The 17243-nt window shown below is 43.3% G+C and overlaps 1 protein-coding gene across 1 annotated transcript in view; it reads left to right on the top strand.

Moving 5' to 3' along the window:
* The window catches only part of si:ch211-198n5.11 (methylcrotonoyl-coenzyme A carboxylase 2), a 73246-nt gene that overhangs the window by 45370 nt on the left and 10633 nt on the right, over nucleotides 1–17243 (top strand). The window contains exon 9 of the mRNA XM_060829783.1: nucleotides 10649–10805. Within this exon, the coding sequence (XP_060685766.1) occupies nucleotides 10649–10805 (157 nt within the window). The remainder of the gene's footprint in view (nucleotides 1–10648; nucleotides 10806–17243) is intronic.

Consider the following 17243-nt stretch of genomic DNA (forward strand, 5'->3'; position numbering starts at 1 on the left):
TGGCTTTTAACAGCAAAGTATAAAGCACAAATAATGCTTGCTAGGGTAAACAAATTGCACTGGATAATACTGATGTAATTTTTAGCATTGCCATTACCTAGTTGAAATTACTTTCTAGTGATTTCTCATGTTTATGGAAAGTATTCTTTAAAAGATTTTGATGGTGTAACTAATAACTGTGATTCGTCATAATTTTTAAATATTTGTCTTTGCAAGTCCGACTTTTGAGACGATTTGTCACTCAGATTGAGGTTCAGGTTGTAAGTTTGCTCGCTGAGCTGGTCAGTTTGTTCTCCGATGTTTTGTCACCATGGTAGATAACGTCATCAATGAGCCTCCGATGGAGTGCTGGTGTTCTGTCCCAATCTTGTAATTCTGTTAATTGATGTGAATAGGGTCGTTACGTCGAAGGGGACTATGACGTTGTCCTCTTCTATCTTGTTGTCTTTGATGTTCAGGAAATCTTGGGTGGAGTGGATGGAGTGGAATGAGTCTTGAATTGTTAAAGTGGGGAATATCATTTCCGGTTCTTTTTCTCAGAGGTTGGTAAATGGGGTTCAAATTGATGTGCTTATTGATGGAGTTCTGGTTTGAATGCCAGGAATTCCCATGCATGTCTCTGTTTAGCCTGTCCTAGAATGGATGTGTTATTCCAGTTGAAGTGGTGTCCTCCTTCGTCTGTTTTTAAGGATACCAGTGATAGCTGGTCATGTCTTTTGGTGGCTAGTTGGTGCTCGTGTATCCTGGTTGCTATTTTGCTGCTTGTCTGTTCAATGTAGTGTTTGTTACAATCCTTGCAGGATAGTTTGTATATGACATTCGATTTGCTGGTTGTTGATACAGGATCCTTTAAGTTCATCAGTAGCTGTTTCAGTGTGTTGGTAGGTTTGTGGACTACCATGATGCCAAGAGGTTGGAGTAGTCTGGTAGTCCTCTCCAAGATGTCTGTGATGTATGGTAGTGAGGCTAGAGTCTCTGGGCGTGTTGTGTCTTCTTGTTTGGGTTTGTTGTTTAAGAATCAGTAGATTGTGTTTATCGGGTGCTCGCTGAATGAGTATTTTTCTTCAGTTGCTCGTAGTTCCTGTGCTGTAGCATGCTGTGGCCTGTTTAAATAATATCCTGATGCAGCTCCGTTTGTGGGTGTTGTAATGATTGCTCCTGAAGTTGAGTATCTGGTCAGTGTGTGTTCCTTTCCTGTAGACAGTGGTCTGCAGTTCTCCTGGGACTTTCCTTCCACTACGTATTCTAGGAAGGGGTGCCTATTGTTCTATTCCTCTTTGGTGAAATTTATGTCATAAGGATGTTGTAGAGTTCCACTAATTTGTTCTGTTTCCTGATGACAAAGGTGTCATCCACATAGTGGCCCCGAAGTTTGGGTTGAATCGTGGGGAGGACTGTTCGTTTTAGTCTCTGCATCGCTGCATCTGCTAAGAATCCTGGTATTGGTGATCCCATGGGTGTCCCATTGATTTAAAAAATGTGTTGCTGGAAAAGCGCAGCAGGTCAGGCAGCATCCAAGGAGCAGGGGAATCGACGTTTCGGGCATAAGCCCTTCTTCAGGAATGAGGAAGGTGTACCAAGCAGGCTAAGATAAAAGATAGGGAGTAGGGGCTTGGGAGGGGCATTGGGAATGCGATAGGTGGAAGGAGGTTCAGGTGAGGGTGATAGGCCGGAGAGGGGGTGGGGTGGAGAGGTCGGGAAGAAGGTTGCAGGTCAAGAAGGCGGTGCTGAGTCCAAGGGTTGGGACTGAGATAAGGTGGGGGGAGAGGAAATGAGGAAGCTGGAGAAATCTGCATTCATCCCTTGTGGTTGGACGGTTCCTAGGCGGAAGATGAGGCGCTCTTCCTCCAGGCGTCCTGTTGCCATGGTCTGGCGATGGAGAAGGCCAAGGACCTGCATGTCCTTGGTGGAATGGGAGGGGGAATTAAGGTGTTCAGCCACGGGGCGGTTGGGTTGGTTAGAGCGGGGGTCCCAGAGGTGTTCTCTGAAACGTTGCGCAAGTAGGCGGCCTGTCTCCCCAATGTAGAGGAGGCCACATTGGGTGCAGCGGATGCAGTAAATGATGTGTGTGGAGGTGCAGGTGAATTTGTGACGGATATGGAAGGATCCCTTGGGGCCTTGGAGGGAAGTGAGGAGGGAGGTGTGGGCACAAGTTTTGCATTTCTTGCAGTTGCAGGGGAAGGTGCCGGGAGTAGAGGTTGGGTTGGTAGGGGGTGTAGACCTGACGAGGGAGTCGCAGAATCTTTCCGGAATGCTGATAGGGGAGGGGAGGGAAATATACCCTTGGTGGTGGGGTCTGTTTGGAGGTGGCGGAAATGGCAAACGATGATACAATGTATCTGGAGGTTGGTGGGGTGGTAGGTGAGGACCAATTGGGTTCTAACCTGGTGGAGATTGGAGGGGTGGGGTTCAAGGGCAGAGGAGTGGGAAGTGGAGGAGATGCGGTGGAGAGCATCGTCAACCACATCTGAGAGGAAATTGCGGTCTTTGAAGAAGGAGGCCAGCTGTGTTGTTCGGTCTTGGAATTGGTCCTCAGAGCTGATGTGGCGGAGGCGATGGAATTGGGAATATGGGATGGCGTTTTTACAGGGGGCAGGGTGGGAGGAGGTGTAATATAGGTAGCTGTGGGAGTCAGTCGGTTTATAGTAAATGTCTGTGTTGAGTCGGTCGCCTGAGATAGAAAAGGAGAGGTCTAGGAAGGGGAGGGAGGAGTCTGAGACTGTCCAGGTAAATTTGAGGTCAGGGTGGAAGGTATTAGTAAAGTGGATGAACTGTTCAACCTCCTCATGGGAGCATGAGGTAGCGCCGATAGAGTCATTGATGTAGCGGAGGAAAAGGTGGGGGGTGGTGCCAGTGTAGCTGCAGACGATGGACTGTTCCACATATCCGACGAAGAGGCAGGCATAGCTGGGGCCCATGCGGGTGCCTATGGCTACTCCTTTGGTTTGGAGGAAGTGGGAGGATTGGAAAGAGAGGTTGTTAAGAGTGAGGACCAGTTCAGTCAGTCGAAGGAGGGTGTCAGTGGAAGGGTATTGGTTGGGTCAGCGGGAAAGGAAGAAGTGGAGGGCTTTGAGGCCTTCATGATGGGGGGGAATGGAGGTGTATAGGGACTGGATGACCATGGTGAAGATAAGGTGTTGGGGGCCAGGGAAGCGAAAATCATGGAGGAGGTGGAGGGCGTGGGTGGTGTCCTGAATGTAGGTGGAGGGTTCTTGGACTAAGGGGGACAGGACCGTCTCGTGGTATGCAGAGATGAGTTCGGTGGGACAGGAGAAGGCTGAGAAAATGGGTCGGCCAGGGCAGTCAGGTTTGTGGATTTTGGGCAGGAGGTAGAAACGGGCGGTGCGGTGTTGTGGGACCGTGAGGTTGGAGGTGGTGGATGGGCGATCCCCTGAGGTGATGAGGTTATGGATGGTCTGGGAGATGATGGTTTGGTGGTGGGAGGTGGGGTCATGGTCAAGGGGGCAGTAGGAGGAGATGTCCGCAAGCTGGCGTTTAGCCTCAGCAATGTAAAGATTGGTGCACCAAACTATCACCACGCCTCCCTTGTCTGCCGGTTTGATAGTGAGGTTGGGGTTGGAGCGGAGGGAGTGGAGGCCTGCACATTGCGAGGTGAGAGGTTGGAGTGGGTAAGAGGGGTGGACAGATTGAGGTGGTTAATGTCGCGGTGGCAGTTGGCTATGAAGAGATCGAGGGCGGGTAAGAGGCCAACACGGGGTGTCCAGGTGGATGAGGTGTGTTGGAGGCGGGAGAAAGGGTTGTCAGAGGGTGGACGAGAATCCTGGTTGAAGACGTAGGTACGGAGGCGAAGGCAGCGGAAGAATTGTTCGATGTCTCGCTGCGTGTTGAACTCGTTAATCCGGGAGCGTAGGGGGATGAAGGTGAGGCCTCTGCTGAGGACTGATCTTTCATCCTCAGAGAGGAGGAGGTCTGGAGGGATGGTGAAAATGCGGCAGGGCTCAGAGCTAGGACCTGGTGTGGGGCCGGAGCTGGGAGTGGGGGTGGGGTTAAGCATATGGGTGGAGTTAGGTGTGTGGGCGGAGTTCACTGTGGGGTCGGAGATTGCTGTGGGGGTGGTGTTAGCTGTGGGGGCAGGGTTAGGCGTGAGGCGAAGATGCATGTGGCATGGTCGTTGTGCAGGGGAGTGACATCACTGGGGGCGAAAGTAGATGTGGCGACAGCAACTCCGGGGGCGGAAGTGGTTGCGGTGACGGCAGAAACGGTGTTGTTCCTAGTGGCTGTTGACCCCGCGGAGGCCGCGAATCTGTCGGCGATGGTCTTCCTGGCAATCGTGGAGGCGGTTGTCTGGGCGGCGACCACGGAGGCTGCATGGACGGTGGGGGCAGAAGTGACATCATGATTCGCGGCGGCGGTTGCTGCAGCGGCCGCATGGGTAATGGCGCCCTAGCGGTTCCGGAGGCCGATGGAAGATACTGGAACAGTTGAGGATTCCGAAATGTGGGGGTATGTCCATTGAGTGTCCCATTGATTTCTTTGTAGGTCTTGTCATTGAAGTGGATAGTAAGGCACAGGTCTGTGAGCTTGAGGATGCTGTCCTTGCTGCTGGAGTTGGTGCAGTCTGGTTTGTGTCCTTGGTTTGTGTAGTAGTGCAGCCAGTGTTTCTTTGGCCACGCTGATGTGAATTGATGTGAATAGAGCTGTTACGTCAAAGGGGACCATGACATTGTCCTCTTCTATCTTGGTGTCTTTGATGATGTTCAGGAAATCTTGGGTGGAATGGATGGAGTGGAATGAGTCTTCTACTAGGCACAAAAGCTTTGTACACCAACGTGACTGACCAGGAATGGACAAAACACGTTAGAATGAGCCATCAGCATCAAACAACAGCAGACCAAAGCAAAGTAAGAACTAGCCCTACAAGAAAAACTGGACAAGCTCACATAAAAGAACAACACAGACAATTCAGGAGCTTGGAGAAAGAACTTATTAAACTGACCACTAACAGACATGGAAAAAGCCATCCGAGTAAGAGGGATGAACTACAATTACAGAGATGCAGACAAAAAGGACTTCCTAGCAGCATTGGAATCAACCCTGAAAGACAATGGACTCACAGAAGAAACCCAGCAGACAATCAGGCAGACAGTAGCATCAACACTAATCAGGAAGAAAGAAGGGAACACCCTCAACACACAGGAAAGGAAAACCCTAGAAGGACCAGAGCACCAACTAGCCACCAAAAGACATGACCAGCTATCACTAATATCTTAACAAACAGACAAAGAAGGACACCACTTCGACTGGGACAACACATCCAACATACACAGGCTAAATAGGAACATGCACGGGAATTCCTAGAGGCCTGACATTCAAATCAGAGCTCCATCAATAAGCACATCAATTTGGACACAATTACCAACCTCTGAGAAAAAGAACCGGAAATGATATCACCCACCTTAACAGACCAAGACACACACCCACAGAAAGTGGGACAGAACACCAGCACTTCAATGGAAGCTCACTGAAGATGTTACCTAACCTGGTGACGAAACATCTGAAAATAAATCTATCAGCTCAGCGAGCAAACTTTATAAATATTTTCACACAGTGATGTTGTCTCATCCTTTAAGCTGTTGACTTGCTGCTAATTTTATGATTGCACTAATGTGACTCTAGGCACATCATTTCTGTCAGGGGGAGAGTTGTGAATAGTAATATCACAGCTCAGTCCAATTTTATACTCATTCGTTGACTCCATATGTCCACCTTTAGCAAATCAAGAAACGTTGATCAGAAATGGGAGCATCAGCTAGTTACTTGCTGCCTAATTCATACCTTTAGTATTACAAAGTGAGACAATTTGAAAAGGCTGGGGGTCAAACATGAGGCTTTCCTTCCCTATATGGACCTGCCAATAGGGAAATGTGAGATCTGTAATCTTATTTTTTTTTAATCAGGTAGTTGTCATTGTAGTTAAATCTGCATGTTAATTATGTATTTTTGATATCATATTGGTGAGCCAAAACAATATTCTTTTTATACAATACTTTTGTATAAAAATAATTACACTCAACAATATATCCAGGCTTGAGCTGACAAGTGGCAAGTAAGATTCACACCACATAAATACTAGGCAATAACAGTCTCCAAAAGAGACAATCGAACTTCCGCCCCTTGAGATTCAAGAGTGTTACAATCACTGAATTCCTCACTATCACCATCCTATGGGTTACCATTGACCAGAAACTCAACTGAACTCCCCATATCAATACAGTGGCTACTTAGTGGTAATGTCACCCCCTGACTCCCCAAAGTCTGGCACTGTCTACATGGCACAAGTTAAGAGTGTGGTGCAATACTCCCCACTTGACTGGATGAGTACAACTCCAATAACACAAGAAACTTGACACAATCCAGTGAAAACCAGCCAATTTGATTGATACCACATCCACTAGCATTTGCTGCTTCCACCACCAATGCTCAGTAGCAAAATTGAAATCCAGTGATGCCTGGAAAATGAGGACAATAGTTGAGTGCAAGATGAGATTTAGCATTCAGTAACCTGACAGCTTGCCAAAATTCATCCATTTGCTTCATACTTGAAAAGAAGCCAATGATGTCAGATGTTGTTTTGGGAATAGTAACCCTTTTGACCAAGAAACCAGGAGGCATACGGAGCACAATATATATTTATTCCAAAAAAATTGTGGAAATGCTAGCTTTTAATTAATATAAGACTGTCAAAAAATTAGGAGATAATTACCTCCTAAAGACAGCTTCAAGATGTGAAAGACATTACATAAATTCAAGTTATCGATTTCCAAATGTAAGACATTGCATTTGGCAAGATTACAAAACTACATAAGAGGAAAAATGCAAACATTTAGTGGCGAGATATTTCAGTTTCATTTTGGGATATTGTAAAGTCAATGGAAGGAAGCTGTGGAATGAATATGAGTTTGAAAATACATCATACCTAGAATAAATTAAGCTCCTGGAGAGCTACATTATATAGTCTGATATTTAAAAGTCAAAGTTGCTATGTCAGCTTGTCGCTCAACCCTGTAGCAGGTGGTAGTGAGCTGCCCTTTTGAACTGCTGCACGTCTTGTGGTGTAGATGCATCCACGGTGCTATTGGGAAGAAAGGTCCAAAAGTGTAATTCAGAGACAGTGAAGGAATGGCAATGAATAGAGACCCAGACGGGAACTTGCATTTGGTAAAAGTCCCATACATCTCCTGTTCTTGTCCTTCTAGGTTGGTAGAGGTTACATGTTTGAAAGATACGTTAAAAGAGTTTTGGTGAATCACTGCAGTCTTGCAGCTCTTAAACACTGCTGCCTCTGTGTGTTGGTGGTGCGGGGCATGAATGGTGAAATTGGTGGATGGGGTTGCTTTACCCTGAATGCTGTTATGCTTCTTGAGTGTTGTTGGACCAGCACTCAAAAAGTGAAGAATACTCCATCACACTCCAAACTGTGCCTTTAAAATAGTAAACAGCCTTTGAGGAAACAGACGGTGAGTTACTTGACACTGACCTACACTTGTGTCTACAGTACTTATCTGGCTGACAGCTTGCTTTTTGGCTAATGGTAACCCCAGGATGTTGATAGCGTGGGGTTCAGTGATGGTGACGCCATTGAATGACAAGGGGAGATGGTTAGATATGGTTACTATCCTCAAAGCATGTGAAGAAGAATTAAATAATGTTGTTCACAATATTTTAATGAGTAAATAAGGGGAAATCATATCCAGTGACACAAAGATCAGTAACCTCAAGGCAGAAATTTAAGATTATTGTCGTAAGAACAGATATTTTTCTTTGTTCAAGGTGGGATCTGGATCTCTCCATCAGAAAGACTGATAGAAGCATAATCATAGCACTTTCAAAAGGAAATTGGATAATGACTTGCATGGGAAAAGATTAGCAGGCTAGTGGTGAAAGGGCAGCAGGTAGTACTAATTGGACAGCTATTTGATGAGCCAGCTCCAGCAGAATGGGCCAAACAACAGCCTACTGTATGTAACATTCTATAATGCTATAATGTAAGGATCAAGCCAGCAACTTAGCCCTTGTAACTGGTTCTCCTAAAATCACATAACCCATGATGGTCCTGGATTTCAGCTCAGTTTACGTCACTCCTTAAATGTTCATACAGCACTCTCTTTGAGAGTGTATGAACTAAAAAGGCAAAAATACAAGAACCATATTTTGTGTAGATGAAACAGCACTTAAGTTATTTTGTAGGTGAAAAGTTTGGTGTGCAACAGGCACGTTGCAGTTAAGTCTGCATTTTATGACTGAAGCTTTGCTTAATCGCTTTGGAATTCTTTGTATTACTAGACATTAAATACAATGGTCCTACATTGTTTAGTAATAATGCGCTTTTGCTTAACTGTTTTACTGAGTGGATTAAGGTTATTATGAATACTATAATTAAAGTGAAGAGTTATATCATTTCAGTAAGGACTATTTACCATTGTCGAAGCATCAGCCTTGGCTCAGTGATATCACTCCCACCATTGAGTCAGAAGGTTGTATATTCCAATTACATTCTTGAATCCACATTGTAGGTTGACACTTCAATGTAATGCTCACAACACTAACAGTTATTCATTCACCCATTCATATTGTATTGTTCTCCCTTTAACTTTCACTTCCCCAATCTTGGTTGGGTACAATTTATGGTTGGGAGCAACTATACAGCACTTTGTACAGGTGGCTATGATTCAGCTATATGTATGACCTTATATGGTGTGCATTGTTCACCTGTTCTTGTTTGACATCCAAATGCATATTCTAGTCACTGGAGAACATTGGGACCAACGATTACTCTAATACTTTCAGAAGTGTATGAGTGACTTATTTAAGTGCACATTCCCTTTAAATATTTATGTGCTCAGTAATTTAAAGGTTCCAACAATTGCATGGACTGTGTGGGGACTTGCACAATGTTGAGGAAACATTGACAGGAACACTGACTGACTGTTCTTTTCATGAACATAATAGTCCTGAGGCCACTTGTAATAACTAGTCAGAGTAGCTTATTCATTAGAAATTAATAATGGAATCACACAATTCTTCTGTTTGCACAACACAGTGCTTTACCAGTAGGCCAGTGGTGGCATTTTCTTTGAGAACTACAAAACCTCTAATTCGCTCTGAGGTCTGATGCAATGGTTTACTACCTGTCTTTTAATATTGTTTTGTACCCTTTATAAATCTAACATTTGTAGCTGCTTTTGCTACAGTTTAGCCAAAAATATAATCTCAATCCTGTTGGAAGATCTGCCTGGGTTCTACTCCAGATTGATATACAGTGATACCAATTGGAAAACATTTGTACAAGTATTACCTTACTTCTGATGAATTATACTATAAAGCAGGACACGGTTATAGCATTTAAAAGACATTTGGATAAGTACACTGATTAGGAACGTGTATAAACAATAGCTACATGGGAGTTGCTACCACACATTAAATCATAGGTAAGAAAGGATAAAAGGTACTGGGCCCGTTTTTGCTTGTTACTTATATAAATAACTTGGATGAGAAGATTGGAGGCATGGCTGGAAAGTTTGTGGTTGACACCAAAATTGATGGTATAGTGGACAGTGAAAAAGGTTACCGAAGGTTACAAAGAGATCTTGATCTATTTGATTAATGGGCTGAGGAGTGCCGCATGCTGTTTAATTTGGATATATGTGAGGCACTGCATTTTGGTAATACAAACAAAGGCAGGACTTATACAGTTAATGGTCAGGCCTAGGTAGTTTTGTAGAACAGAGAGACCTAGGGTTTCAGTTACATAATTCTTTGAAATTTGCATCACGGGTAGACACGATGGTTAAGACGGTGTTTAGCATGCTTGCCTTCATTGCTCAGACCTCCAAGTATTGGAGTTGGGATGTCATTGTTAAGATTGTACAGGATGTTGCTGAGGCCTATTCTGGAGTACTGTGTGCAGTTCTGGTTGACCTGCTATAGAGAGGATATTATTAAATCAGAGAAGATTGTACAGGATGTTGCTGGGAATGGAGTGGTTGAGTTATCAGGAGAGACTGGATAGGCTGGGATGTTTTTCACTGGAGCGTACAAAGTGGACGGGTGACCTTACAGTGATTTATAAAATCATGAGGAGCACAAGTTTAGGTGAAGGGTCTTTTTCCTGGTGAAGTTCAAATCTAGGAGGCATATTTTTAAGGTAAGAGGAGAGAGTTTTAAAAAGGACACGGGTGGCAACTTTTTTTACACAGAGTGGTTTGTATATGGAATGAACTGCCAGAGAAAGTGGTGGACGTGGATACAGTTACAACATTTAAATGACATTTGGACGAGTACATGAACAGGAAAGATTTGGAGGACTATGGCAAGTGGGAATAGTTTGTTTTGAGAACATGGTCAGCGTGGTCTGGGGGGTCTGTTTCTCTCCTGTATGACTCTATAATCACCTTCATGGTAAGTGGAGAGGCTGTGAGAGAGTATTGAATAGGTGGCATGGTATCATTCTAATGTTACATGTAAGTAAATATCAGTAATAACTATCTGTAAATAATCATTGAATATCTATTTTATGTAATTATGTGACTAAAATTAATTTAAATATTTTTACTACTGTTATAAATGTTACTTCTCAGGCTGAGTACTCATAGGCTGTAAATATAATTGCTTTTTTTAAATTTTTCAGTCATCTTGTTGGAATTGTGGCCAACAATGGAGAACTCACTCATAATGCTTCACTAAAAGGCAGTCATTTTGTGCAACTTTGTGACCAGAGAGACATTCCTATCATATTTCTTCAAAACACACGATCAAATGTTACCATGGCTGGAACATTATCCAAGGTAATACAGAGATGGTTTATGCAGCAGTATTATAGTTTGGTGTTGTCACTGAATTGATTCTCAAATACAATCAGTTCTTCTATAATGTGAGTTTCTTCAACATGAATTGGCTTTAACGCAATTGAAGAATTTAGACCGTTATTTGTAGAATGTGAACATCCCTTATCTGTATTGGCTATAATGGGCCAATTTGGAATTGCGATCCCATTAGTTTTAGCGGTGTGACTATTGCACAATTTTCTTGTAAAGTGAGATTGCGCGAGAACGGAACTATTGAGTTATATCAGAACCGACTAATACGCTGCAGTGTACAATTTAACTCGAGAATCAAGAAGGTCCTAGATTAATCATTAATTTATATGGTTTAGCTGATCTCAGCTAGGGTAGTATTGCCCTCTAGACTGGGTATGATTTTCATGACTGAATTGCTGTTCAGCAACAATTTCTGGAAATTGAATTGATGTAGGTGTCTGTGATTACCTCTGGATTTGTATGATCTGACAATCTTGACTGTCTAAACTTTGCGTTGAACAATAATCACTAGGGCAAAGTTTAAAAATGTGTAAGTGCATGTCAAACCATGAATCTCTAACATGAATCAGTACCAATGTGGGGAGAAAATTGGGTTGGTGGAATGTGTTGTTTAGAACCTTTGAAAACCTAAAAGGAGCAATTTTCCTGCAAAATGAATTGCAAGCATGATGCCTTAATTACCAAGTGTTCAGAAATCAGATTTTTGTCGTCAAGATAACCCTTGTGATTAAATTCTGTGTATTTAAATGGCAAGTGTTTCAAATTCTCACCATCAGGTGACATCAAGCCTTATGGCATATGTTTTCACCTTGTTTAAATACATAGGCATCACTTCTTTTAACAGATTTGGACAGCCAGTACTTGTTAGCTTAGACATGGGGATCCAAGCATCTTCTGGCTTTTATTTATTGCTTTAGCAAACATTGACAGGTAGGAAGATATAGCTTATCGCACAGGGAGTGGCAGAGCTGTAGGAATCAGTGAAAAGTACATGTAAAAGTCCTAACGAGTTTAGTGTTGTTGCTATCCAACATAATATTGCGCCACTGTCAGAGGTGCAGCTTCTGCCAGCAGCCTACACAGCAAACCCAAGTCAAAAGGGAGGAGTGTTTGTGGAATAAGGTGAACGTCAGTTTGTCAGGGAGGTTGGCCATAATTGGTTAGGAAATTGATTTGACACAAATCTGGGGATTCCTGTTGTTGCAGTCTAGATTGGACAATGCTCAGACCCTGGAGGTTTGGTTGAAGCAATTTATTTTATGCTATACTCAACAGCCTTACTTGCTGATCCATTGAGGTGCTATTGCAAAATCCATCCAAAGGATAGACCATGGTCAATTAGGATGGAGCACTGACTTGAGGTGGGTGGGGAAGGTGCAATAGTCCAGGTGCTTTTCAAGAGGTCGGTCCTTGGGTTTGCCGAAGTTGTGGTCACCTCAAATCTGGAGATTAACTTGGGTTTGTGAAGGAATTGTCACAGTTATAAGAGACAATTTCAGATAGTAGGCCGAAACCTATTAGTGTCTTTGAGGAGACAACTTCAGGGCAAGTGATGGTTACTCTGGCCTCAGTGTGGGTAGGGTGCAATCCCAGCAACGGTTTAGAGACCTCCATAGTATTGGGCTCTGAGGGTAAAAGAGTACATGAATTTTAATGTAAAGTGGCTCATCTGAAGTAATGAGGGTGTCATTGGTGCCACAGGTATGGCAGTGGAAATGGGGTCAAGAATCAGAGTCTGCAAGTCACTCACACACAAAGTTGGAATCTCACCACATTAGTAAAAGAGTCAATTGCATTATAAGGTCAGAACCCGGGACAAACTTCTTGCAAAATGGGAGGAGTTGGCTTTTCAAAGACGGTACGGGAACCCTGTTCAGGGACCATTTGCTCTCATTATTATTCAAATGATTGAACAGTACTATCTGTCTTCAATTCACAGTTAACCTGAAAGTGGACATTCTTGAAATAATCCAATTCAGACATGCAATCATGCACCCACTAATTGCCAAGTTGTGATGTATGAGCTCAACAATACTCAATGTAGCAAGGCACTGTCACAAGAGTCTGAATTTCTCCATTAGCCAAGGCACACACTTCTAAGGGTACTGAAGCCTCCATATTGAAGCTGCCATTTTCTGCCAAACAACAGTAAGCTTTCTGTGCCATAGCAGAAGCAGAGTTGGGGAATTATTATAATCATAGTTAATTAAGCATCTCGATAGGTAAAAACAATGACTGCAGATAGGTAAAAACAATGAAACCAGATTCTGGATCAGTGGTGCTGGAAGAGCACAGCAGTTCAGGCAGCATCCAATGAGCAGCGAAATCAACGTTTTGGGCAAAAGCCCTTCATCAGGAATAAAGACAGTGAGCTGGAAGCATAGAGAGATAAGCTAGAGGAGGGTGGGGTGGGTAGAGAGTAGCATAGAGTACAATGGGTGAGTGGGGGAGGAGATGAAGGTGATAGGTCAGGGAGAAGAGGGTGGAGTGGACAAGTGGAAAAGAAGATAAGCAGGTCGGACAAGTCATGGGGAGAGTGCTGAACTGGAAGTTTGCCAAACTCTGCTGGTTTAAAGGTGGTTCGGAATCCGTGTGGGATGAGTTGGTTACGGAGGCAGGCACTGAGGAAGCAAATGTGGCTGTGGTACCGAGTTTGTTTCACGACATGGTTGAAGAGCTTCAGGGCAGAGGAAATGACCTGGGAGTTGCAGTGGGAGAGGGACTCCCTGAGATTCTTGTAGAGAGAGGAGGAAAACTTCTTCAAGGCAGGCATCCTTGCAAGAGGATTCGCAGTAGGGTTAAAATCAATTAGGTAAAAACAATGACTGCAAATGCTGGAAACCAGATTCTGGATCAGTGGTGCTGGAAGAGCACAGCAGTTCAGGCAGCATCCAACGAGCAGCGAAATCGACGTTTCGGGCAAAATAGTCAGTTCCCACTTTTGCCCCATATTCTTCGATCCCTTTTAGCCCAATACTATATCCAAGTTCTTGAAATCATGCAATGTTTGACCTCAACTGCTTTCTGTGGCAGTGAATTTCACAGAGTCACCACTTTCTGGATGAATAAAGTTTTCCTCATCTAGGTCCTAAATGATTTATTCTGTATCCTTAGATTATGACCCTTGATTCCAGACATTCCCAGTTTATCAAGAACATTGTTCCTGCATCTGCCAGGTCTCATCCTGTTAGAATTTTAAAAGTTTCTATGAAATCACCTGTGTCATTCTTCTGAACTTCAGCAAATGTAATCCTAACTAATTCAACCTTGCATACATCAGTCCTGCCATCCTAGGAATCAATCTGGTAAATCCCTCTATAGCAAGAACATCATTCCTCAGATAAGGAGACCAAAACTGTACACAGTATTACAGTTATGGTCTCACCAAGGCTCTGTATAGACATCCCTGCTCCTGTACTCAAATTCTCTAGCTATGCAGGCATCATTCCATTTGTCACCTTAACTGCCTGCTGCACCTGCATGCTTACTGTCACTGACTGGTTTACAGGGACATCAAAGTGTCATTGCGCATTCCTTTTTCTCAATTTATAGCTATTCAGATAATAATCCACCTTGCAGTTTTTGCTCCCAAAGTAGATAGCTCTCAATTATACACATTATACTGCATCTGCCATGCAGTTTCTCACTCACTCAGCTTGACCCAATGACATTGAAGTATCTCTGCATCCTTCTCACAGTTCACCCTCCCACCCAGCTTTGTGTGATCTGCAAATTTGGAAATGTTAGATTTAGTTTCTTCATCCAAATCATTAATATCTATTGTAAGTAGCTCAGGCCCGAGCACCGATTCCTAATATACCTCACTAGTCACTGCCTGCCTTTTGGAAAAAGTCCCGTTTATTCATACTCTTTTCTATTCCTCTCAACATTCTACCCCCCCCAAGTACCATGTGCTTTAATTTTACGCATTAATCTCGCAATGTGGGACTTTGTGGAAAATTTTCTGAAAATCCAAATAAACCACATCCACTAGCTCCCTCTCATCAACTCTGCAAGTCATATCCTGAAAGAATTCCAGTAGACTTATCAAGCGTGATTTCCCTTCCATAAATCTTTGCTGACTCTGTCCAATTCTGCTACCTTTTCCCAAGTGCTTTGCTATTAAATCTTCTATAACTTTTATAACCCTTTTCTCCACTACTGATGTCAGGCTGTCTGCACCTTAATCCTGATTTTCTGTCTGCCTCTCTTCTTAAATAGAGGTATTAGCTACCCTCCAATCTGTAGGAACTGTACCAGAGTCAATAGAATCTTGGAAGATGACCACCAATGTGTCCACTATTTCTTGTGACACTTCCTTAACCACTCTGGGATGTAGATGATCAATCCCAACAATTTCCTCAATACCATTTTCATACCTAACACTGATTTCCTTCAGGTCCTCCAACATTCAATCCAGCACGGTGGCACAGTGGTTAACACTGCTGCCTCACAGCGCCAGAGACCCGGGTTCAATTCCCGCCTCAGGCGACTGACTGTGTGGAGTTTGCACGTTCTCCCCGTGTCTGCATGGGTTTCCTCCGGGTACTCCGGTTTCCTCCCACAGTCAGGTGAATTGGCCATGCTAAATTGCCCATAGTGTTAGGTAAGGGGTAAATGTATGGGTGGATTGCGCTTCGGCGGGTCGGTGTGGACTTGTTGGGCCGAAGGGCCTGTTTCCACACTGTAAGTAATCTAATCTAATTTCTAGTATGTTATTTGTGTCCTCCTTTGTGAGTACAGAACCAAAGTATATGTTTATTTGGTCAACCATTTCTTTACTCCCCAATATAAATTCCTCTGTTTCTGACCGTATGGTACTTACATTTGTCTTTTCCAATCTTTTCCTCTTCACATATCTCTAGAAACTTTTACCATCGGTTTTTTCGTTTCTTGCAAGCTTACTGTATTTTCCCTGAATTTCCCCTTCCTTGCTGAATTCTAAATTGCTCCTACTACTCAGGTGTAATGTATGCCTGTTCCTTGGATCTAATAGCATCTCTAATTTCTGTAGTGAGCCTTGGTTTGGTCACCTTTCCCATTTTATCTTTGCATGAGGCAGGAATGAACAACTGATATAGTTCACCCATGAACTCTCTGAGCGATTGCCATTGAGGTTTGCAGTCATCCATTTAGAATCCCCCAATCTATCATTGCAACTCATGCCTCATACCATCATACATCATTGAAACACCATTTCCTCTATTTAGATTCAGGACTATAGTCTCAGAATCAACTCCATCATGTCTAGTTGATGATGAGTACTATGGTTGCTAATCTTCACAATGGGCTCAAGGGGCCTTGCACAACTAGATTACACAATAGTCAGCCTAGGATGACCTGTTCTCCTGTTGGTTCGTTAATGTATTACTGCTGAAATCCATCCCATATACACTCTTGAAATATGTCTTCTGTGCCATTGTGACTAATTTGGCTTACCCAACCTACATGCAGATGAAAGTAACCCAGTTATGTAACAGTTTTCCTTTGAAAATGACACACATGAGACATTTTTCCTTCTGAAATATGTGGAAGATGAAAGTTGCCAAAGTCTCAAGGGATCACAGGCTGTTCTCTCTAATCAGAGAGATGACTCTCTCTCTGGTGGTGAGTTGAACCTGATGGTCATCATGCCTTAAGTATGGAAGCATCATGCATCACACACAGACACGCACACATTCTTTTCATAGTTGAAGAAACAACACATCTTTCAGATGTTGGAACTTACGTCAGTCATATAGGTCCAAGAAGACTACAGCAGATGTTAGACCACAAAATAGGATATTAGAAACAAAATTGCTGGGAAAATGCAGCAGGCCGTGCGAGATCAGTTCTGAAGAAGGGTCACTGGACCCTAAATGTTAACTATGCTTTCTGTCCGCAGATGCTTCCAGCAATTTCCAATTTTCAATCTGATTACCAGCATCCACAGTTCTAGTTTTTGGTTTAAGAAGATAGTAGGTCAGCTGTTCAAAAACTTTATAAGAGTGGTTGTTTTTTAAGAAGTCTACAGAGATAAGGAGGGATTTTGAAATGAAGATGAGAACTTTCAAGGAAATATGTTGTTTTAACTCGGGTCCAATGTGTGTCAGGGAGCACCAGATTGCAGGAGAATGGGGTAGGCTGAGCGTTCAGGCAAGAGCATCAGACTTTGAAATAATCTTGGCTTTGTGGAGGATTGAATGAGGAAACCAGCCATGAGGACGTCAGGATAGTTGAGTCTGGAGGTAACAATGGCATGAATGAGAGTTTCAACAGCTTAAGATCTGAGACAGTGTTGAGGATGAAAACAGATGGTTTTAGTTCTGGCACAAATGTGATTTTGGAAACTAATCTCAGATCATGTGGCACCATAGTTCCAAATGGACTGACTTAATCTCAGACTGTTGGTAGGTAGAGATCTGG

The sequence above is a fragment of the Hemiscyllium ocellatum genome, chromosome 9 (genome assembly GCF_020745735.1).
Source record: "Hemiscyllium ocellatum isolate sHemOce1 chromosome 9, sHemOce1.pat.X.cur, whole genome shotgun sequence".
Classification (NCBI taxonomy): Eukaryota; Metazoa; Chordata; class Chondrichthyes; order Orectolobiformes; family Hemiscylliidae; genus Hemiscyllium; species Hemiscyllium ocellatum.